Source organism: Salvelinus fontinalis, chromosome 23 (genome assembly GCF_029448725.1).
Source record: "Salvelinus fontinalis isolate EN_2023a chromosome 23, ASM2944872v1, whole genome shotgun sequence".
Taxonomy (NCBI): domain Eukaryota; kingdom Metazoa; phylum Chordata; class Actinopteri; order Salmoniformes; family Salmonidae; genus Salvelinus; species Salvelinus fontinalis.
In genome coordinates this window covers 37216022-37240272 of record NC_074687.1, presented here as the reverse complement: position 1 = coordinate 37240272, position 24251 = coordinate 37216022, and the positions used below count along the sequence as shown (strand labels likewise).

Here is a 24251-nt window from a genome sequence, read left to right as displayed (position 1 = left end):
TTAGTTACAGTGAAGGGAAATCTTAACACTACAGCATACAATGACATTCTAGATGATTCTGTGCTTCCAACTTTGTGGAAACTGTTTGGGGAAGTCCCTTTCCTGTTTCAGCATGACAATGCCCCCGTGCAGAAAAAGCGAGGTCCGTACAGAAATGGTTTGTTGAGATCGGTGTGGAAGAACTTTACTGGCCTGCACAGAGCCCTTTGGGATGATTTGGAACGCCGACTTTGAGCCAGGCCTAATCGCCCAAAATCAGTGCCCAACCTCACTAATGCACTTGTGGTTGAATGGAAGCAAGTCCCCACAGCAATGTTCCAACATCCAGTGGAAAGCCTTCCCAGAAGAGTGGAGGCTGTTATAGCAGCAAAGAGGGAACCAGCTCTGTATTAATGCCCATGATTTTGGAGATGTTTGACGAGCAGGTGTCATGTATTTATGCTGCAGTAGTTTATGTATCGGGGGGCTAGGTTCAGTCTGTTATATCTGTATATATCTATATCTGGCATGATGACTCCTTGTTGTCCCCAGTCCACCTGGCCGTGCTGCTGCTCCAGTTTCAACTGTTCTGCCTGCGGCTATGGAACCCTGACCTGTTCAGTGTGATTACTATTATCTGACCATGCTGGTCATTTATGAACATTTGAACATCTTGGCCATGTTCTGTTATAATCTCCACTCGGCACAGCCAGAAGAGGACTGGCCACCACTCATAACCTGGTTCCTTTCTAGGTTTCTTCTTAGGTTTTGGCCTTTCTAGGGAGTTTTTCTTAGCCACCGTGCTTCTACACCTGCATTGCTTACTGTTTGGGGTTTTAGGCTGGGTTTCTGTACAGCACTTTGATATATCAGCTGATGTAAGAAGGGCTATATAAATACATTTGATTTGATTTGATCTGTGTCCACATACCTTCGGTCATATAGTGTATCTAGTTATGAGATTGGGAGATAGGTTCCCAATCTCCCAATCTGAGCTAGCTAACGCCAACTTCATAAAATTGCCAGGTGGCTAGTAGTATTACATTATATATTAAAAACAGTATATATTTAGTATTTTTAAACACGTGCCCCTAATTTCTTTCCCACTTGGTCAGTCTGTAACATGCGTATGTGTCTAGTGACTTTAGGGATGCGTAAAGCTTGATTCATTCCCAGAAATTATTTTTTCTCAAATTCTGGAACAGTAATCTCCAATGGTCAGATTCTGCGTATAGACTGAGAAATATTTGACTTCTGGATTAACAGAGATTACTGGAACAGTAAAGTTTGTGAGAAGCTAGAAGTTAATTATGACCTCATATTAGAATCCCGGCAAAAAACCTGAGAACTTGCACAGTGTAGTCCTCAGGCCTAGTGGACTACTGGGTTTCCTAAACTATGGACATGTGAGTTTTTAATTTCCCTGTATTTAGTCAGTTGTCAGTATATGTCACTCAAAGCACAGAACTCATTCAAATACCATTGATATAGTTGATTTGGGTAGTTTGACATGGATAGTAACATTCTGTGCATGAAATCTGCTCTTCTGGATTACAGAGTTATTGGCCTTTACATGCTTGGCTTATTGCCTTTGTGTTCTCTAGGCAGGGTTTTTTGCAGGACATGCAGGAGCAGATGGGGAAACTGACAGACCTCCTAAAGGATGAACGGCGGTCCCACCAGCACAGCTGCCGTGCGGTGAGATATCTAGATAGTTTCTCCAACATGGTCATCTAAAGAGAACCTCTGACTCCTTCTGACTTCATCATGTCTCTGTTTCACAGCTGTTGGACGAAGCAGAGCGGAGAGCTGAGAGAGTTAGGCAGCAGCAACAACAGGAGATTGAGTAGGTACTTTATGCCCCACACAGCTAGCAGAGGTGGCGTCCTTTCATGCTAGACTGTCAAATTGGAATAAAGTCTTTTGACAAAGAGGTGATTCCCAGTCACCACTTCCTGTTGATTTACAGGCAGCTAATGCAGGCCCACAGATCAGAGATCAGTGCTTTGGTGACCCTCCATACCAAGACTCTGGAGGGGGAGAAGGGCTGTGCAGAGGAGAGATGTGGTATTAAACAAGAAACAATGACTTGCGGCAGCCTAACAGTCTAACTAATACTGTATCTCTTCTCCCTGTCCCTATCACTCACACCCTTTCTTTGCTCGTCAACCCTCACAGCCCTGCTGGAGAAAGATTATGACTTCCTCAAAAGCTCCTTCCGCACATACAAGGTGAATTAGCCTTGCCACCTGTTGCCAGATGGCACCAGTCAGAACTTGGCGTTTCATATTTTTTCAGTGAAATGTACTGCAAAAAAAGGTAGATTTATTTATTGAAAACTAAAATAAAGTTTTTTCCCTACTGCTCTAGGACAGTATATTTGAGGAGATGCGTAGCAGCTGGCTAAGGAAGGAGAACAGCTGGAAAGAGGAGCAGGAAAGGCATCTCATGGACCAACTGATGCATTGTGAGGTTATTAACAATTAGTTATGCAAAGTAGTTATTATACAGCTCCTCAGTTTCAGTGTTGATATTTAGAAATTGTATATTTCTCATCTCTGACAGTACGTGAGCAGCTGAACAAAAGTGAGCAGGAAAAGGATAACCAAAGAAAAGCCTTTGAGGCAGAAATGGAAGAACTCCAGACCAGGTTTGAGGAGGAGATTCAGGTCAGAGGAGGATTGTTGCTACCAATGTTAACCTGAATTTGACTTAAAGGTGGTTCGGACAATGGGATAGTTTACCTCTGAAGTGACTGAGTGTGTGTGGCTTTCTAGGTACTAGCTGGTGAGCTGACAGAGAAGGATGTAACCATCAGTTTGTTGAGAACAGCTTATCACCAGACACAAGAGCAACTGGATATTGTGGTGAGCTACTGATACTCTATGTATCCTCTTCATCCAGAGAAACTGTCACTGAAATTTCTGTTCAAACCTGCTAGTGATGGATATCTTGTTGTTGTGACAGACCTCTCGCATGTCAGACTTCGGGAAAAATCCAAGCCAGCTTGGACCAAGACGCATGTCATGCATCACGCAAGAACCAACAGAGCCATAGTGCAACTCATGATCACACCAATACATGTTTGAACATATTTTTTATTCTTCTGTCATAGAATTTGTCTTAAATGTGTTGTATGACATGTGGTGTCAAGGAGTACACTGTGATGTATTGAAACAGCAGCAACAACAAAATGATCAATATTGATTGAAAATGTTATTTTGTATTCATTTAGGAAGTCAATATGCAAGGGAGTAAGAAATAGACCATTTAGAAAAAACATGTGGAAAACATTGCATATTAAGTGCTCTTCGGTTGTTCTTGCTTTTTCTCTACATTTAAAAATACCCTTTAAAAAAATTCCTGAAATCTTCTATTTACAGTTCTTTGGATATATGTATATTGAATTTCATTTTTTATATAAGGTGTAAAAAACAGTTAACATTCAGTTTTGGAAAAACACAGCAGTTTATACTTGATGGTTTCCTGAGGTGTGCAGTGTAGACAGGAGTGTGGAGACAGTCTCTCAGTCTAGTGCAGTGCTATTCAAGTACTAGTCTTTTCGCCATTGATTAATATCGTCGGTGAGAGTCCACTCAACTAGTTTCTGAATCAGTCCCTGAATAGATGGGAAAGGTGACGACCATTAAAGAAATCTGCTCTAGTGGTCTCAAGCCAATGCCTGTGGCTCACATAGTCTGGGAGGTGGTTCTTTGGGAATGGGAAAGACCACCCTCTTTCTGAGTGAGTATGCAGGCTGGGGCATCTGCTTCTTAATGCCATTTGTCTTCCTGCTGACATCATCATTCACCTTGGTCAGGATGGACAGCAAGTCATACCCACTGGACAGAGAGAGAACAATGAGAGGAAATTAAACCTGATATTAATTTACCAACAATACCCTCACATCTGTATGTCATATTTCACTGTGTACTGATGGCAGAATCTAACAACAGAGAGACCAAGCATATCTCTGAGCACTAACCTGGGCACCAAGTCGATGAGGTTCTGGCACAACGACTGGATGAACCAAGTGCCCTGCCTCTTGTCTCTAAAAGAGGCAAAGTGAGGGACGGTGGCCATACCCAGAAGGAAGTCAGCATCAGTGGGAATGGAGTCTCTGTGTACCACTGCATCAGTGCAGATAGAGCTGGTGGTAGTAGAGCTTGGTCCCGGGCCATCAGACTGGATGAACACTTGCTTTTGCTCCTTGTTGCCCTGACAGGCCTGGATGAAGAACAGCTTGGGCTTGTTCCTCAGTGAGCTGCACTCCAGTCCAGAGAAGGGCTCTGTGAGCTCCCTGACACTGACCTCCAGCCCGTCCACCCCATAAACACCTCCCTCTAGGCCGTGGCTCAGAACGCAGCACACCAGGCAGTCCATCTGGCTGTGATCCCGGTTGCGCAGCTCCGCAAGTAGAGACAGTATCTTCTCCCGACTGCAGTCTGGCTCAGTCTGTGTCTCAAAGCCCAGCCACTTAAACACACTCACCAAACTCTCTAAAACACAAACACATACAAGTGGTTGTGGTTTAGCCCTGCTTCATCAAAAGCAACCAACATACAGGTATTGGAAGTATTTCAGTATAGTAAGTATTACAAGTAAAGATGATCTTACTTTTGTCAATGTGTGTTCCCTCTCTTTCTTTTAACAGTTGAGGGGAATTTCTAAAGTCGTGGTTGTTAATGATCAGACAGAAACCTCTCTTCTTTCCTGTCATAGAATATTCTCCCAGTTCCTACAGAAAGAAAACACATATAGCGCATTCGGAAAATATTCAGACCCCTTGACTTTTTCCACATTTTGTTACGTTACAGCCTTGTTCTAAAATGTATTAAATAAAACTACTTTCTCATCCATCTACACACAAGACCCCATAATGACGAAGCGAAAACAGGGTTTTAGAAATGTTTGCAAATGTATTAAACATAAAAACAGAAATACCTTATTCACATAAGTATTCAGACCCTTTGCTATGAGACTTGAAAATTGAGTTCAGGTGCATCCTGTTTCCATTTATCATCCTTGAGATGTTTCTACAAATTGATTGGAGTCCACCTGTGGTAAATTCAATTGATTTTACATGATTTGGAAAGGCACACATCTGTCTATATAAGGTCCCACAGTTGACAGTGCATGTCAGAGCAAAAACCAAGCCATGAGGTCGAAGGAATTGTCCGTAGATCTCTGAGACAGGATTGTGTCGAGGCACTGATCTTGGGAAGGGTACCAAAAAATGTCTGGAACATTGAAGGTCCCCAAGAACACAGTGGCCTCCATCATTCTTAAATGGAAGAAGTTTGGAACCACCAAGATTCTTCCTACAGCTGGCCGCCCGGTCAAATTAAGCAATCGGGGGAGAAGTGCCTTGGTTAGGGAGGTGACCAGAAACTCAGACTGGGGCGAAGGTTCACCTTCCAAGTCTCTGAATTTCCTTCAGTGGCCCAGCCAGAGCCTGGACTTGAACTTGATTGAACATCTCTGGAGAGACCTGAAAATAGCTGTGCAGCGATGCTCCCCATCCAACCTGACAGAGCTTGAGAGGATCTGCAGAGAAGAATGGGAGAAACTCCCCAAATACAGGTGTGCCAAGTTTGTAGCGTCAAACCCAAGAATACTCGAGGCTGTAATCACTTCCAAAGGTGCTTCAACAAAGTACTGGGTAAAGGGTCTGAATACTTATGTAAATGTGATATTTCAGCTTTTTTTATATATATATTTGCAAAACATTAGAAAAAACAGTTTTTTCTTTGTCATTATGGGGTATTGTGTGTAGTTTGATGAGGGGAAAAACACAATTTCTTCAATTTTAGAATAAGGCTGTAACGTAACAAAATCTTGAAAAAGTCAAGAGGTCTGAATACCTTCCGAATGCACTGTACGTCATATACAAATCCATAATCCCAGAAACAACTAGTGTACCTAAAATAATCTATACATTACAGTCAGTTTTCAGTAAAAACAGGCACTGACATGACTTTGTCAATGCTCCTTTAAAAAAAGAATTATAAGAGAAACCTCTCTTTTGGTGTTTCCTGTCTGAGGATCTGCTGGGCCAAAGTTCTTACTGTCTCCACATGAGGATGTGGATGAAACATGATGATACTCTATGTGAGAGAAGACATGGATCAGGTGAGAATTAATCAATGATACAGCTAACATTAAACAGTGAGGCCAATGAGCCAACAGAGTGAGTAGGAAAGGTAAGAGTCAGCAGGTCCCTTTTGCAGATTGGCATTATACATTCTCAATTGACCTTTAATGGGAGCAGCACAGTTGTCCCCATTGGTACTTAGGAGACTCAGCCCATGTGAAAGTCCTGCATCCATCGAATATGAGACTCTCCGAACATCTGTTGTGTGGATAGACCAAGATGACACAAAAAGGTCATGTGAGTTCTGCACTGTACTCCAAAACAGAGAACAAGGGTAGAGGGCGGCACAGCATGTTCAGTGTGGGACTTACCCAGAGAGGTGTCAGATTGATTCAGAGAGGATACCTGTGAATGGAAGAAGAGGTAATGACAAGTTACTACACAGACATAAGGGAAGGCCATGGCCTCTGATGTAAAGACAGGTGGGGTGTTCCTGTTGATGTATGCTGTCAGCTCCAATGCAGCATATACAGCAAATAAGTGTGGCCCCAAAACCTGGACTGAACATTAGACACTTACCTTGGCTGAAGGCTGTGAACTCGAGAAGTAAGTGGGGGGAATGAGAGTCTCGTCAGAATGGTCATACTGTTCAACTAAGACAACAAGAAAATGGAAGGTGAGCATGTTATAACATACTGAAGAAGATTTGACATTGACAGTACCCACTGGGCACATCGTGTCATTTCAACGTTGAAATTTGGGTAATATTTGGTTAAGGCGTTGATCAATGAGATTTCACAAAGTTAAAAAGACTGCCAGAAATGTGTGGAATTCCCAATGTGTTATCCCTATGCTTTCAACCATCTAAAAGCACAACCAAATTTCAATGGGAAAACAACGTCTGATTTTTGGTTTAGTTGTCATCTAAATGTGTTATCACCACACTTTCAACCATTAAAAAGCAAAACAAAGTTCAAATGGGAATACAATGTCACATATTTTGTATTTACACAACTTGATATGTTATCACTGTGCTTTATCTAATAGCACAACCAAATTAATTGGATTGCAATTGAGATAACATTAAAAGTACATAGTGCAAGTGATCGATGTTGTTCATGATTCTGCACAGATTAGTACAGCAATTGTGAAGATCTCCACAAACCTGTGATGACCTATTCATGCTATCTTGAACATGCACGCTTAATGTGATTACATAAGAAGACATTTATAGTTACAGTAACGTCAAAATGAGGCCATGGATGTGTTACCCATTTTAAGGTTGAATAAATACTGTTACATTAGTTTGTAAGATATTTTTCACTTTCGGCAATTTACTGTATTACAAAATTAATATTGAATTGTGTTTGGTTGACAACGCAACCAAATATCAACATTTAATGCTTGGATAGTTTCATTAGAGCCACTGGCTTAATCCCATTCTTTAACTTTTTTTGGTTAGTTGGAGATCCAACATCATTTGTTAAATTGTCGACAAGTTAATAGGCTATTGACTGTATTGCAAAAGTGATATTGAATTTTGTTTGATGGTCAACAAATTCCATCTTGTCTACAAATCAATAATGTATATGTTAGATTCACGTCTCCATCTCAACCTATAATCAAAGTTAAAGAATAGGACTAAATCAAATGAAACTTTATTTAAAGTACATTTCAAGTTTGATTTAGCCCTACTCTTTCATTTTGATTTTCGGTTGATGGAGACGTGAATCCAACATATCAATGATTCATTTGTAGACAAAGTGGAATTAAAGCCAGGCTAATTCAGTGGTACAGATGGAGCTATCCAAGCAGGAGAGACATCTCCTTCAAATGTTGATATTACACAAATGAATAATTGATAGGTTGGATTCACATCTCCATCTCAACCACAAACTCAAGTTAAAGAATAGTACTAAATCTAATCTAATCAAACATTAAAAGCACTTTGAATAAAGTTTCATTAGAATTAGTTATACTCAACTTTTTGGTTGAGATGGAGATTATGAATCCAACATATTAATGATTAACTTGAAGATTACACTTGAAATCAACCAAAGCTTGAAACCCTAAGCATATGTATTGTCTATTTTTGTTGTTGAATTCTGGGTTGAATTGAAACAATAGCTGTTGATGACTTTGTTAATGCTATATAGTCCTGAATAGCATCATTGATGATATATGACTGATAACGTATGGTCCCATTTCCTTTGCTCTGTTAAACCTACCTATTGGAATGACTTTGATAGCAAAAGTGAATATATTTCGTTTTTAAGAGGTCACTCAAAAATCCTTCTCACGATAGCACATTAATAGTAGTCAGTAACAAATATAAAAGCTGGGCTTGGTTAAAACCCTGGATGGGAGACCAAATGAACAGCTGCAGATCTACTCTCTAGTAGGAGGTGATTCAACGTTGATTCAACCAGTTTGTGCCCAGTGGATAGTGACAGCTCCTATCTACCTGATACTTCACAAGAGACAGGCCTCTTTGGAAGCAAGGAGGCAGCCTGAAGGAAAACAAATAAAACAGGCATGAGAGTCTGTGAGGATTATACTGTAGTAGCTTATTAAGATATGAACTTAAATGTGTCCATGAGTACTGGATATCAAGATAATGTAAGAAATAAAAAGGAGTGCTGACGAGAATTGTATGTTACCTGGATTCCTGGATGAGCGTCAGACACAGATCTTGGTCTTAACTGTCCCACCCCTGTCTCTTGAGTTCCTGGTTTTTGATTGAATAGCATAAAACATCTCAGTCATATCCCTGTTCTAAATGATTGACAGGCAAGGGATTGGATTGTTCAGCATATAAGTGATTTACCAGCTAAGGAATTCTGTGTCTTATACTTTTTGATTGTTGTGTTCAAGATGGGGCAGACACTTTCAAAAATGCTTTCAAGAGTGTTTAGTTTTATGATGCTCAAAATATCCATTTTCTCCATTTCCAGGAATAATTGCAAGGTAGTCTGAAAGAATGAAGCAAAATGTGTAACGTCAGTTGGTCCATTAAGATAAGCATTCTTTCTAATTATATTGCACTAAATAAAAGGTTCCTGCCCTACTCTGGACAACACATATTGCATTTTAGACTGCTCTGACATACTCACCAGGTTGTCCTCCAGTTTTCTACGAGGGAGTTCATTCCACAACAAGAACTTGATCTCCCTCAACTCATCGCTAGTGATGTTCTCTGACAGGTTATACAGCAGCTTTCTGCAGATGGTTAGATACAATGTGTCATTCACTTTTCAGAGAACATCATATTACAGTACAGTATATGGAGTGATCAACTGTAACACAACAAGTGTTTATATTCGTGTCATGAGTGAGTAGTTATCTTTGTCTGTATTCAATTGTGGGGAAAGATGTATGGATTCAGATGTAGTAATCATTTCATTCCCAGCCACTTCCGACAACACTAAGCCTGGGGATGAGGTTATAGTAAATGTGGCCTATATATTCACCTATAAGGAGAGATGTGTCTACTGGTTGTTGGTAGCTGGTTGTTGAGGCCAAGGCCTCGCATCAACCTGTGCCTCTGGATGGTGAGGAGTAGGTCAGCAAGCAAGTAAGGTTGATCAGGGGATAACAGTTCTTGGTCCGTCAGAAGAGAGAAGAGTTTACTAGCTGTGGTCACTGAGTTCAGGTCTTTATCCAGTAAATCTTTGCAAAGAAATGCAAGTGCTTGTACTTCTTCACTGCTCAGGGCTTGTTCCACCTGCAACAGCCGCCTTTGGAAATCCATCTCCTGTCGAAATACCAATATGATTGCTATGTTTGATATCTATAAATACATATTGTGAATTTACCATCTCTGTACATGGTATTAATATAATGTCAGTTGAAAATATCAATTAGCCCAGGTGAGTAATCAATTGGATAGTCCTCTAGTGCAGGGACTTTCAGGGGGATGGAGACCCCTAGGGGCCTCAGTGAATTTTCTAATTTGTCCCAGTATAATTATTTTCTAGAATTTAATTTCCAGCCGCATAAAAATCAGAGAGGAAACCATTGCAAAACATTTATATTCTGTAGAAGAGCTCATACTTAAAACACTAGAAGATTATGCTCACATAATTACATAAAAGAGTAATATGTCTTGAACCGGGTGTACACTACACGTTTTTGGCCCCGATTTAGCTGTCCCAGAGATGTTTTTAAAATCGGAGACAAAAATCCCCATGTCATTGCCTAATCTGGGCGCGCGGCCGTCACCGACGCTGGTTTAATGTGAGCGGCTCAGAGACACAATCTGAGGGATACCGATCTCGTCTTTCAGGAATCCCAGACTTCCCGATATTTTCAAACGTTTGATTTTATCAGCACACAATCTGCAATGTTCTTGTAGTGTGAGATGTGCCCTGACAAGTTTTGAGAACAGTGATCAGCGACAGCCAATGCAAGCTCGCCAGAGAAGAAACCAGTGAGATGATGACGTTGTTTCGCATCACCTAGAAGGCGTAGACTCACGAACCGGAGCGATGACTACTACTAGTATGCGTCTGCACTTTGTACTTGCCTTTAATTAACCAAAGCGTCAAATCGTTACAGCTCCGAAGTGCACAAACAATGTTTTTTTGCGAGATAGCGTGGTATCAACAATCCTCACGACCAAGTAAAATATCTTGCAGTGTGTGACCACTGTCTGTGCCACATCGTTTAGTGACATAAAAGACGTCTAATGTGAGAGGCTCAGCGATGTTAGGATTCTGAAAGTCATATAGTGTACACCCGGATTTAGCCCACATTATTATAGACGTAAAGTTGAGAATGAGAAACCATGACAAATCTACATGAATTCACCCATAACAAGCCACACACTCTGTCCAATAAAAAAATAACACACTGTCCAAAAAGGCTATACAGTGTATAATACTATTGTTTTACTGTTTAATTAGAACAAATGCCTCACCCAAGAACAAGTTTGGAGAAAGTATAGCTGAAGGACGGAGTTGAGCGTTCCTCAGCTAGGAATAATAGTGCGTTCGAAGTGTAAATGTGCGTCCTGATATTTCAAGTCCAAATAGGCCTACCTGTACTTTTGGAGGTAACATAAACTACAGGAATATCAATTTTTTCCAAAGATCCTGTCTTCTTCCCGATAACAACTACAAGTCATTTTATTTCCTTGAAAGTATCGGGAGGTTTCGATACAAGTGGCGAGAAGTCAGTACAGTACTTCGAGCTTTCCTCACGCCAATTTCATAGGATACGCCCCGTTTCAATATTTTCAACCAATGGTCTCACCCTCTCCAAATGTTGCAATGTAGCTGTAATTAATACAGATGAGTCACCATAATCCTCACAAATGTACAGTGGCATCTATGCATTGTCATACACACAACATACACTTAGAGAAGTACTCTGAATGTAATATTTTTATTCAACACATCAAAGGTAGAAAAAGTCAATAGGACATATGGACTTGGTTGAATTATAATGCGTGGTTAAAGAATAGATCTACTCTTGATCCCCCTGGTACGAATGATGTGATTTAAAATGCCTGGTCCAAAGTGCTGAACCTGGATCTCTAGCCATCCCTGAGATGACTCCTTCAGTTTGGAGACGTTCGTCTGTGAGTCCTGAACCAAAGATTCTGCAAGATAAAGTCAGAAAAAACGATTCATTACTAGTGGTAAATATGTTTCATTCAGAGATTTAAGCATGGTAATGGGTACAGATAAGATCCCATCGTCTCATAATAATTATATTTTAACAATGACTTGCAATTTACTAATCAATGATATGTACAGCAACACACAACATAGCAGTCATTATCTCACAACACACGTTTATAGGCTACCTCTGTGTTATAATTATGGCACCAGATCAGCCTTGATATCAGTTGCAATAGAACATGTATCCTGTACACACAGACAGAGCCTAACTCGGCTCCTTAAAAAGTATCCACGCCCAAACTGTAAACTGGAGAGAAAAGTGTCAGAGACAGGTACTTACTGTCAGTGACGAGTGAGCGCATTGCAGTGATCTGCTCATGGGGCCAAGTTAGCTGCCGCCTCCCCAGTCCATGGGTCCGGGACAGGACACAATCCACATAGATGTCCCAGAAGACCTGGGCCAGGTCCCAGAAAAGAGCACTGTGCTTTCTGTTGTCTGACGACTTGAGGAACACCATCAGATCCCAGAAGGCAGGCACGGTGTCAGCGATCCTCGGGGAGCGCATCTCCAGCAGGAGTTCTGAGGAGGAGGTCCAGCACTGTGATGCCCTGCTCAGAGTCAGGGGGTCCACCTGTCCTGGCTTCTGACCTTGGAGAGGTACCACACATACACAGCCCATGAGCAGCACTGTAGCCAGATACATGTTGAGGATTGTAGTATCCATCTGCGTTGAGACAGAATGTAAGTGTTAGTAAAACATGAATGACATCAATCAAACATAATGTTATCACTGCATTCTGTTTTCAGAATGGATATTTGAATTAGGCTATTGTTAAAGATAGCCCATAAAAATTTACACGTTCTCAGAATAAACTTTTCCCTTGAAATGGTAAAGATTAAAACATAGTTATGTTTCCATAAAATCCAAATAAAGTAATATGTTCCGAACAAATATCAGGCATTCTATTTTGAATTATGATTTTTTTAAATAAATAACATGCCAAATATTGATGAAGAATAGGCATATAACTGTTGTGTGAGGAAATATCATAAAAGTGAAAGGCCTACTAAGCTTTTATTTTAAACTGCTTTATTTCGAATAAAGTACATTTTGCAAGATTAACCTGGCAACAAATATTTCTTAAACAAAACGTTCTAATTTCAGGTTTTTATTAAATATACACGAAAAAGCTCATAAAATACAACAGGTGCAAAACAGGGACTTACCTTTTGTAGAGTGATGTAGTTTGTGCAGCCCTCGATGTTTAGATGCGCATCTGTTTGCTCTCAAATACAGTACGTCAGTCTATCTAAGGGGGACGGCCAAATAGTTTATTAGCTTTCCAATGGAAGTGATTAAACACTGTCTGACTGTCACATGCTGATTTCTATTGGACGGATTCATCATTTGCATAAAATGTGAATTGAAATGTACATTGTTACACATCATTCTTCAGGAATTTTACACTGGAGGGAGGGTTCTTTCATTTCCACAGAGGCTATAACCTAGACCTTCCTCTTTGGCAGTGCATCAATCTGTTCCTTTGTTTTTAAATCGTCTATACAAAAACATAATAAATAAAAACTAAATATTTCATTAATATATTAATAAACCATCTGAATAAACTTTGTTAAGAACTGAAAAGGTGGTTTTATGAACAACCCTTGGATTAGGCCTCTGGTCTGTGGTTAAAGTTTGTATTAACAAAACAACAGGAATTGTGACTAAACCTTTCAGAGATATTATATGACATATTTCTTGGTAAGAAAGCAAGTCCAGGAGTAAGCAAGTAAACACGTTCATGAAACAGGCTATTTGGTTGATTACTTTCTGTTGCATGTTTTAATCATGATACATGTTTACTGAGTAGGTCATTGGTTAGTAAAAACTGACCCTATTCATAATGCAACAATTGGTTGTTTTTACACAACATTTCTTTTTTTTGGGGGGGGGGGGGGATCTCCTCTATTTGCAACTTTGTGCAAAGAACCGTTACTTTATTCAGATATCAGAATTTCTTACAGAACTTCTAGGAGAATTTGCATATCCTAAATCACATCTCAAGGATAACTACAATTTCAGGCAGTTCGGGTATAACCATATTCCTGAGTGAATGAGTCAGACTGCTGCACAGCCATGAGTACTGCCCAGTTTCATTCAAGCTGAAGAGTCACTGAAAGGAAGACAGCAGGAGATCTGACTCTGGGTCAACTTGGAAAGTCCTTATTTCCGGTTCCAGTGCAGACGAAACACACGGGAGTACTGGTGTGCTACATAAGCAGTGTGCCGATGCTTTTAGTGAAATGCCACATGCATGCGTGATCTGGGAGTTAATTGCAGCCTTAGTGAGAAGCCATAGATAAGTGGGCTGCAGTGGGCTACCACCAAGTCATTCATCCTTCTAATGACGCATTAAGAGAGATTTTATGATGGAAGTTCCACCTTTTCTCTCTTTGGTGTTTTGACTGGATAAGACACTAGAATTGTCTTTCAATTAAAGGAAGCAATCACCTCAGTAAAATTGGGAATATTAAAGTTCAAATCATAATGTTAGAGTGATTATAGGCAGGAAGTTTAGGAATCATTATTCATTAGATGGTATAAACATTTGGAAAGGTTTTGTTACACTGTACATATGTGACAAAAGCTTCAACACTTTGGAGGACTTTATTTAGTTTGAGTTTGAGCTGCACTTCCTGGCTGATGACTCGGTCTCTTCATGACACAGGGCCTACCTACATGTTTATAATACGCTCAAAGTTCATATCACACACGTCTGAGAACAGGAGGTGGTCAGTATCACATGATGGATTTATATACCGACTCAAGCACAGTACAACATGCTCTAACCTCGTATTCATTCTCTACTACACTTTTATAGCTTGACTGCATTATTTAAAGGCCCAATGCAGCTTTTTTTTTATCTCAATATCAAATCATTTCTGGGTAACAATTAAGTACCTTACTGTTATTAAAAAAATGAAATTGTCACGACTTCTGCCGAAGTTGGTGCCTCTCCTTGTTCGGGCGGCGTTTGGTGGTCGACGTCACCGGCTTTCTAGCCGCCACCGACCTACGTTGCTTTTTCCATTTGTTTTGTCTTGATTGTACACACCTGGTTTCCATTACGTTATAATTTATTCCAAATTGAACCCTCTGGTTCCCACATAGTTTTGTGCGTGTTTGTTCTTTGTTAAGTAGTCGCTCTTTTGTGTCGAGCTGGAATATTTTTCCCTGTATGGAATTTGTTTGTGATTTTCCGAGTAAAGTACGTTTTTACTCAGTTCTGTGTCCTGCGCCTGACTCCGTCCTATCCGCTGCACACTGACACTTGACAGAAATGGTTAAAATGAAAAATAATTGCTTCTTAGCAAAGAGCAATTTCTCAAGCAATAATTGTGCTGGGACTGTCTGGGAGTGGTCTGAGTGAGGGGCCTAATTGGACGAGCTTAATGGGGGGGATATGTAACCTAAAAACTAGCTGTTATTAGCAGAGATTTGAAACTCTCTTTGTTATTGATCTGGCCTGTCTCCTGGTAGCGCCTCCATGCTCTGGACACTACGCTGACAGACACAGCAAACCTTTTTGCCACAGCTCGCATTGATGTGCCATCCTGGATGAACTGCACTACCTGAGCCACTTGTGTGGGTTGTAGACTCTGTCTCATGCTACCACTAGAGTGAGAGCACCGCCAGCATTCAAAGTGACCAAAACATCAGCCAGGAAGCATAGGAACTGAGAAGTGGTCTGTGATCACCACCTGCAGAATCACTCCTTTTTTGGGGGTGTCTTGCTAATTGCCTATAATTTCCACCTTTTGTCTATTCCATTTGCACAACATCATGTGAAATTTATTGTCAATCAGTGATGCTTCCTAAGTGGACAGTTTGATTTCACAGAAGTGTGATTGACTTGGAGTTACATTGTGTTGTTTAAGTGTTCCCTTTATTTTTTTGAGCAGTGTACTTAAAACAAGTCAAAATGAGGCTCAGTAGTGTGTGTGGCCTCCACGTGCCTGTATGACCTGCCTACAACGCCTGGGCATGCTCCTGATGAGGTGGCGGATGGTCTCCTGAGGGATCTCCTCCCAGACCTGGACTAAAGCATCCGCCAACTCCTGGACAGTCTGTGGTGCAACGGGGCTTTGGTTAATGGAGCGAGACATGATGTCCCAGATGTGCTCAATTGGATTCAGGTCTGGGGAACGGGCGGGCCAGTCCATAGCATCAAGGCCTTCCTCTTGCAGGAACTGCTGACACACTCCAGCCACATGAGGTCTAGCATTGTCTTGCATTAGGAGGAACCCAGGGCCAACCGCACCAGCATATGGTCTCACAAGGGGTCTGAGGATCTCATCTCGGTACCTAATGGCAGTCAGGCTACCTCTGGCGAACACATGGAGGGCTGTGCGGCCCCCCAAAGAAATGGCACCCCACACCATGACTGACCCACCGCCAAACCGGTCAAGCTGGAGGATGTTGCAGGCAGCAGAACGTTCTCCATGGCGTCTCCAGACTCTGTCATGTCTGTCACGTGCTCAGTGTGAACCTGCTTTCACCTGTGAAGAGCACAGGGCGCCAGTGGCGAATTTGCCAATCTTGGTGTTCTCTAGCAAATGCCAAACGCCCTGCACGGTGTTGGGCTGTAAGCACAACCTCCACCTGTGGACGTCGGGCCCCCATACCACTCTCATGGAGTCTGTTTCTGACCGTTTGAGCAGACACATGCACATTTGTGGCCTGCTGGAGGTCATTTTGCAGGGCTCTGGCAGTGCTCCTCCTGCTCCTCCTTGCACAAAGGCGGAGGTAGCGGTCCTGCTGCTGGGTTGTTGCCCTCCTACGGCCTCCTCCACGTCTCCTGATGTACTGGCCTGTCTCCTGGTAGCGCCTCCATGCTCTGGACACTACGCTGAGAGACACAGCAAACCTTCTTGCCACAGCTCGCATTGATGTGCCATCCTGGATGAGCTGCACTACCTGAGCCACTTGTGTGGGTTGTAGACTCCGTCTCATGCTACCACTAGAGTGAAAGCACCGCCAGTATTCAAAAGTGACCAAAACATCAGCCAGGAAGCATAGGAACTGAGAAGTGGTCTGTGGTCACCACCTGCAGAACCACTCCTTTATTGGGGGTGTCTTGCTAATTGCCTATAATTTCCACCTGTTGTCTATTCCATTTGCACAACAGCATGTGAAATTTATTGTCAATCAGTGTTGCTTCCTAAGTGGACAGTTTGATTTCACAGAAGTGTGATTGACTTGGAGTTACATTGTGTTGTTTAAGTGTTCCCTTTATTTTTTTGAGCAGTTTATATGTAAAGCACAGGAAAAATCACGATTTTGACTGCACTGGACCTTTAAGCACAGTTCTACAGTTCTAAGGCTCAAAAGAAAGACAGAGGCTCTTGGATAAAATACTTCAGTAGTTTATTCGTCGGTCCAACTGTACATGATGCAGTGTTGATAGGGACACGAGATGATGACTAATATGGAGGTTTACACAATGCCAGTGCTATGGCAGCACCTGGAACACACCAACTGTCTGTCTGTCAGCTGGGCTGGAAACTAAAGTCCTGGAAAAGTAACCTGTTGAGGCCTCGGCACATACAGTATGTCAGATTAGAAATGTCATCTTAGATTGGTGGAAAAACACACAAAAATAATATTTTCCTTCGATTCCACAAACGTAAAAGGATGTTCTTTCACTTTTCACTTGGACATATGAATTCAATTATGCTTTTCCATTCTTTATTTCAGTACTTTGAAGCTAAATGAAACAAGATGTGGGAGTGGCCGAATACAAAAGGTTGTCTGATTCGCAAAGGTTTTTGTTCCATGTTTATACTGATATCATTATTACATTTAATAACCCATAAGTTTGTGCAATATCTTTCTTTGCATAGAAATAAAAGTTAAATGTTTTGTTTGTTGACATGCACCTATCTTTTGTAGCGTATTTTAGCTTGCGGATTTTGGGACTCCCTTATAGAATTATAAGCCCACTATAGTGTGAATGCATGCAGCGTACCAGTAGAGCTGAACTTGATTTCTAGTAAGAGTTTATGGAGAGCGCCAAGCTAGCCAGTATAGTGGGTGTTGATGAGGACTGTTAAATAGTGACACCACCTGATAACACAGGTGGGACTAATCTGCAGGGACACACTGCATGCCTGTCTGCAGCACTGGGAGAGAGAGGCACACAGATTGCAGACAAAGGGGAAAGTGCTCTGTGTGCGACAACATCCAGACATTCCACGTGATTGATTCTTTGGCTTTTGAGTCACTACTGGAAGTACTTAAGGAACCCCATGACGTCAGTCATAGACTGGATAATCTGCGATCTATCTTTCTGTCATCATCGCTGTGCCCTGACCTCTAGAGAAGACACATGTAGACCCCTAAATCTGACCTCTCATCTGTACTGTGTATACTGAACCTGACCCGTGACCTCTATATTGGATAAATACAGAATGTAGCGTGTGGTAACACCTAATAGACAGATTATGACATTGTCTGGTTATCCATAGCATTTTGGTCCAAATCATAATTGTGTTACTGTTTTTCATTAACATTGCCAAAAACACCCGCTATACAACATGCTTAAAGATAAAACAGAAGCAGAGTGTGTCAGTGTAAAATGATATGTTATAATTCAGAATCTGAACTCGTTCTCCTCTTTTATGTACAATGTTGCCCGATATATACTTAAATTTATTGAATGTGGTCTGCATTTCCCATTTGGGTTCTAGCATGCAGCCCTATCCCTCTCATTTTGGTGACCTAAGGAGGAGGAGCCTTTTCAGCGTACCACCGGGTTTGTTTTTTAATGAGGCTATCTCCTCCATTTGACGATTCAGTAGTGATTTCTCTCTTCTTCTTTTTTTTGATTTGCTGTGTGTCGTTCATAGCTTTGGTAGCCATGCAAAGTCCTTTAGCGAGGGCCCCTCATGCCAGAGCCAGCGAGCTGCACGCTCTGTGCGGGAAATCATGCCTGGTGAGAGAATACAATGGTGTGAGTTCCGCCTGAACGCCTGTGCACTGGCACTAACGATGAAAGGAAAAGGAGAGGAGTTCTGTGGCTCTAGAGATCAGGATGGGGTTGTTAGGTGGGTGGGGTTGAAAAAGGCTGCATTTCTACATGACTAAGATGGAATTTGTTAAATTGTCCTCTATTTCTTTTTCAAGTAAATCTAATGCCAAAAATCAGCAGCTGTAAGTGCAGTCCAGAGGATCCCTCTGTGCCCTTCGACCTCTCCTCCGGCCTTATATGGCACTGGCGTTGGGGTCGTACCGTCGCTTCTTCACATTTCTTCGCATTCAGGGGAGAGTTGGGGAAAGAAGACAGGGATCAATACATGGTATATTACTGATGATGGTGGTACAGTCAGTGCACCGTGGAGAAGCAGCCACACTCATCTCTTAGACAACAGGAGCCATATCTGTTCCTTTCGTACTGGACTGCTCCCTGCAGCTACGCGCTTCAGTGAGGTCACTAGATCCCCTAGATTGATTTGATATGTTCACTATTGGTATGTGTATTGCTGTTGTTAAGTCTTTCAGATTGACCTATGAGTCAATTCTTCTGCATTGTAATGACATCGATTTTGTGTTTCAAATGTGCAACCATAATATGGTGCTGGAGGCAATGAGAAGAGTCTGTGCTTGTCCATGTGGCATACAGTTAGCTTTCCAAAACACAAGGACAAGGATAGGACACGAATCTCTCATTACCATCTCTGACAGGAAAATACATTAGTTCCATTCAAAACATTACCATCTGGGGGGAGAGAGAGCCAACAAAAATGTACTCTATTAAAGGGGGAAAGAGGAGACAACAACAACACATCAACAACAACAACAACGACAACAACACCAACAACAAGATAACACCAACAGGAGAGTTATGCATAACCTCCCCGTAATGTGGCTTGATGTGGGGCTTCTAGCAGTCTGTCATGCACCTGTTTCAATAGTAGGCCAGTGGGAGGTGGCACTATTGATGTGCGTGGTGGGTCATGCAGCTCAATGCGCCGTGTCTGTACCAGGTCTGTGAAGCAGGCAGCAATGGCAGCTGGTGTGGGCGGGTCCAGGAGTCCTGCTCTGCTCTAGGGCGGAGCCTGGCCATCCAGGTGGGTGTGGCCAGCCATGGCACAAAGGCTGCGGCCAACAATATGGCCCTGGCTTCTCTCTCACCACTTCCGCTTAAACTCTCACCCTTGAACCCTCGTACCAGATTGAGAAAAAGATTATGGTAGTGATAAGAGTATGGTAACCCAGGAGCATGTCATCCTGAGTTGGGCTCAGCCTTTGTGCAATGAACTGACCTTCTCCAAGTCAACCAAGTCTACATGCAGAAATATTTTTGGGGGTGAGAAACATGATGCGTTGCTAACTGGCATGCTTTGGTGGCTGCAGTATAATACTTATCAACTCCTTATTTTTCCTAATTTAGATTTATGGTGTGTAACACTCCTGTTGCTTGAAACAGCAGGCTTACTAGAGAGCGATTGGCACTTGATACCTCAGATTAGGGAACATAGCATACTGCATCACACAGTAAACTAGCTGGCTATGTATTATACACTGAGTACACAAAACATTAAGAACACCTGCTCTTTCCATAACATAGACTGACCAGGTAAATCAAGGTGAAAGCTATGATCCCTTATTGATGTCACGCTAGTGACCACTCTGCAGAGCTGCCTCCAGGAGAAGATTAATGACAATAAAAGCCAAACAGCGTTTTTACCCTAATTGAATATTGTATATACACTGAGTGTACAAAACATTATGAACACCTGCTCTTTTCATGACATATACTGACCAGGTGCATTCAGGTGAAATCTATGATTGCTTATTGATTCATTCCACTTCAAATCCACTTCAATCAGTGTAGATGAATGGGAGGAAACAGGTTAAACAGGATTTTAAAGCCTTGAGACAATTGAGACATGGATTGTGTGTGTGCCATTCAGAGGATGAATGGGCAAGACAAAATATTTAAGTGCCTATGGTAGTAGGTGCCGGTTTGTGTCAAGAACTGCAATGCTGCTGGGTTTTTCACGCTCAACAGTTTGGGGCGGGGTGCAACTCAATATTAGGAAGGTGTTCCTAATGTTTGGTATGCTCAGTGTATACATGTACAATCTGGAAGAGTATGTGTAAAGGAGGTATAATCTTAATCCATAGACTAAATTAGTAATAAGAACAGTTTGGTCTACAAGTGCTCTTATAAAACGGATTCAATTATTTTTCTGCTAACCCCCCCCAAAAAATATGTTATATTGTCACATATGCCAAATAGGTGCAGTGAAATGTGTTGTTTTACAGGGTCAGCCATAGTAGTACAGCACCCCTGGAGAAAATTAGGGTTAAGTGCCTTGCTCAAGGACACATCAACAGATGTTTCACCTTAACGGCTCAGGTATTCAAACCAGCAACCTTTCTGTTACTGGCCCAACACTCTAACCGCTAGGCTACCTTCCGCCCTAACCAGCAGGTTTAGTAACTGTATTGAACATGCACGTCAAGCTTTGAGCTGTGCCCGTCTTATCAGTTTGAGGTTCTGCCACAGACGCACAGATGCCCACCACCTCTCCAACATAATCTCTATGATAATCACCCTATATTACTGATTGTGGACCTTTATTAAAGTAACTGTCCAATGTTTCCAGATTTCTATGAAATATGTGTTAAATAGTTTTCCTTCCAATTCTACTGTCAAAAAAACTATTTTCTGTGTTCGAATAGTGTGGGCGGATACTGGTCATTAAAAATATTAATGAGAGTAGACTATTGGTTGGCCAGCTGGGCCTCTTCAGGAGGATGACATAATCCTCTATGAGGAAATAGCAAGCATTTTTTAAACGCTCTGTTTGAGATACAAGTTTGAAGTGGGTTTTTAAAGGGTTTTTTCCCCCTCCAATTTATGCTTTGGCCAAAAATACGAGTATAAAATGAGTCAACAACATTATTTGGGTATGAGTTAACAGAATATGAACTTTTAAAAGGGAGATTTTCACTGGACAGTTACTTTAAGACAATGTTAAGTATCATGAGCACAGGCAAGATTACTTTAAATATGTCTATGTTAAGTGTGTGTTTACGGCTTACTATGTAAGGCTATGTGTGGTTGAGCTGACGTACGTATCAGGTATGTTTGTGTGTCCCCTTGGGTCTATATTCTGTAGCAGGAGCTCAAACCCTGGTGTCTATAAGCAGCAGCAGGGATGCCAGAGTCACGGTAGGAGAGACATGCGGCGTGTTGCTTACTTAAAGCCCCATCCAGTCCCCCCCAGCACTATGGCAGCTACCAGGATGGCTCCGGCGATGGAGCCTATTATAAGATTGGTGGCACTAGGACCTGCGAAGGGTTATGGGGGAGAAAGACATGAGCGCCTCACGTATGGCATTTCTCTACACATGGATGATCTTACACAGATGTTAAGAACAAGAACACATAGCATGAGAATACCCATTGAACTGACTAATTACGTCTATGGTATATTTTTGCATGCTCATCAGGCCCTTCGACAATAATGTTACCATGGTAGTGATCGTGAATCTGATGTGATGTAGCACTTTGCTTGTAAATTCAAAGGTCAAGTCTACATTTCAGGGACCCTATTGTCTACGGGCGGAGGTTCTGAAAAGACAGACCACTAAGTCAAAAAGTTGGGCAGAGCAATGGTCCCGATAAACATGGTGGTTAGCACACAGCAAACCACAGGAGACCATAGACCTCTCTCTTACTGTATCATCTTAAACTGAGTTGTTTTACTCCTTTATGGTGGCATGTACCTAGCCACATTCTCACCCTAACCTACATTAGCTTCCGATGACAGGTTACATAAAGGTTCTGTCTCAGGTGATCTATATGAGGATTTGAATCGTGGAAAATGACCACATGGCACTATTTGGGAGTCCCAGTCACCACACAGCCCACCACTGAAAGACAGGCTATCTCACTGCGAATCACTTCCCTTGACTGGGGTCTATCTCCATGCCCCACATGCCCCAGAAAGGAGAGGATCAGAAGAGGAGCCACATGACGAGTAATAGGAAGAAGAGGAGGAAGAAGAAGAGGAAGAAGAAGAGGAAAAAAAGAGCAAGAGGGACACTAATAATAATGGGTGAACAACAGGAAATGGCGGGATAAGGGGAATCCATCGATCAATCACATGACACTGAAACATCCAATCACATGACATTTATATGGTCACCACCAACACGAGACAAAGCCACCAGGACGCACACACGGGCTCAGGCCGGGTCACGAGACCCTCAGCCAGCACACTGAGGCACCACAATGAGAGGAAGAGCTGTGGAAACGGAGAAAGATGCTTACTCTACTCCCCACCCTGTGCCTCCAAAAATCACCCCCAGGGCCAGAATGGTCCCTGCTACTGCCCCTATCAGCCTGTTAGTTGCCACGCTCACTGCGCAGAGGGAAAAGGAGCATTATCATTATTACCACCTGGTCACAACAAACAGCAGGCTTCTGTTCTGCTTCAGTAACATGGGTAGAGTGATGCCGTTCCCTTGGCAACTGTCCATTCCGCCTCCCCTCCACCTGCTGTCGAAAGCCCTAGGAAATCCACTGACTTATAACAGCCAATAGAAATACTCAGACATGACTATGTGTTTATGTTCAAAAGGCTCTCTATATCTGTGATGCATGGTGATATTAGCAGCTAGAGGCCTCAGCTAGAACATCTTTCTCTATTCTCCTGGGAATCATTAGACGTATCTGTGTACCTGTTCCATGTTATTATAACAATATTAATGGTAATAATAAACTTGATTTGTTTAGCACCTTTCATACAAGCAATAGCAGCTTAAAGTGCTTTTACAATTAGCACTTTCAAAAAAACAATAAAATAACACAATAAAACATGATAGTAAAACAATAAGAGCAATAAAAGTAAATCAATAAAAACAGCAATAAAAAAACGAATTTAAAAACAATTACAAATTAAAAACAGACAAACAAGAACTAAATGGCACAGTAGTTAAAAGCCAGCGCCATCTTGAATGACCTTTCAATCACATTGACATGTGCAAGTGTTCTGTGACATGTAGCTTTGATCTTTAGACAGAAGAGGGCACTTGATAATAACTGACATATTAACAAATCTACCTTAAATGTGATACAAAACACAATGGACTGACCGTACTCAAGAAAGGACGTTATATTTAGTCTATCATGGAGAGGAGATAGGGACGTTCTGAAAACTAGACGGAAACAAACCCTTTGGTCCTTCATCTTCTGCGGGTGCAGGCTCCTTGGGGGGGTCAGGCATGCTGCAGTCTGTCCCCGCCCATGTAGTGTCACAGGTGCACGTCGCCTCATTGTTACACACCTGGCCAGGTATGATAGAGGGAGCAAGAGAGGCGGGCAGGGAGGACTTCATTAACCTATGCTCCATAACAAGTGAATACGTCCCAGGTTCAATGGTTACCGCATGCTGGGGACGAGATTTTACACGCTTGTTGAAATTGTAGTGAATATGTCACTTAATTGACATTGTCACTGGAGATACCATTGTGGAC

The 24251-nt window shown here is 41.9% G+C and overlaps 3 protein-coding genes across 6 annotated transcripts in view; all 3 read right to left on the bottom strand.

Moving 5' to 3' along the window:
* Positions 1-3059: 3059 nt before the first annotated feature.
* Positions 3060-11287, bottom strand: LOC129821238 (caspase-8-like). 2 transcript variants are annotated; one of them, XM_055878663.1, is made up of 13 exons: positions 10992-11287; positions 9544-9827; positions 9187-9292; positions 8901-9045; positions 8734-8801; positions 8538-8583; positions 6653-6726; positions 6445-6478; positions 6236-6331; positions 5998-6086; positions 4597-4717; positions 3965-4478; positions 3060-3821 (listed from the first exon to the last, which is right to left on the bottom strand). In XM_055878663.1, the coding sequence occupies exons 2-13, from the start codon at positions 9822-9824 to the stop codon at positions 3650-3652; spliced, it is 1746 nt and encodes a 581-aa protein (XP_055734638.1). In that variant the 5' UTR covers positions 9825-9827; positions 10992-11287; the 3' UTR covers positions 3060-3649. The 2 variants fall into 2 exon arrangements, with proteins under 2 accessions (XP_055734638.1, XP_055734637.1); XM_055878662.1 differs by having other exon boundaries at positions 11113-11287.
* A 217-nt stretch (positions 11288-11504) lies between these two features.
* On the bottom strand, positions 11505-13013 carry LOC129821537 (protein FAM237A-like). The gene is made up of 3 exons (XM_055879207.1): positions 12926-13013; positions 12038-12422; positions 11505-11675 (listed from the first exon to the last, which is right to left on the bottom strand). The coding sequence occupies exons 2-3, from the start codon at positions 12420-12422 to the stop codon at positions 11527-11529; spliced, it is 534 nt and encodes a 177-aa protein (XP_055735182.1). The 5' UTR covers positions 12926-13013; the 3' UTR covers positions 11505-11526.
* A 4096-nt stretch (positions 13014-17109) lies between these two features.
* Positions 17110-24251, bottom strand: part of LOC129821236 (disintegrin and metalloproteinase domain-containing protein 23-like) — a 39983-nt gene continuing 32841 nt past the window's right edge. The window contains exons 24-27 of one of the 3 annotated variants that reach the window (XR_008754285.1): positions 23950-24061; positions 21972-22062; positions 19742-19922; positions 17110-19008 (exon numbers count right to left, since the gene is read on the bottom strand). Coding sequence is in view for 2 of the 3 variants with exons in the window: in XM_055878660.1 (XP_055734635.1) it covers positions 18963-19008; positions 21972-22062; positions 23950-24061 (249 nt within the window). In the remaining variant the exon portion in view is untranslated. The other 2 variants (XM_055878660.1, XM_055878661.1) reach the window with 2 other exon arrangements.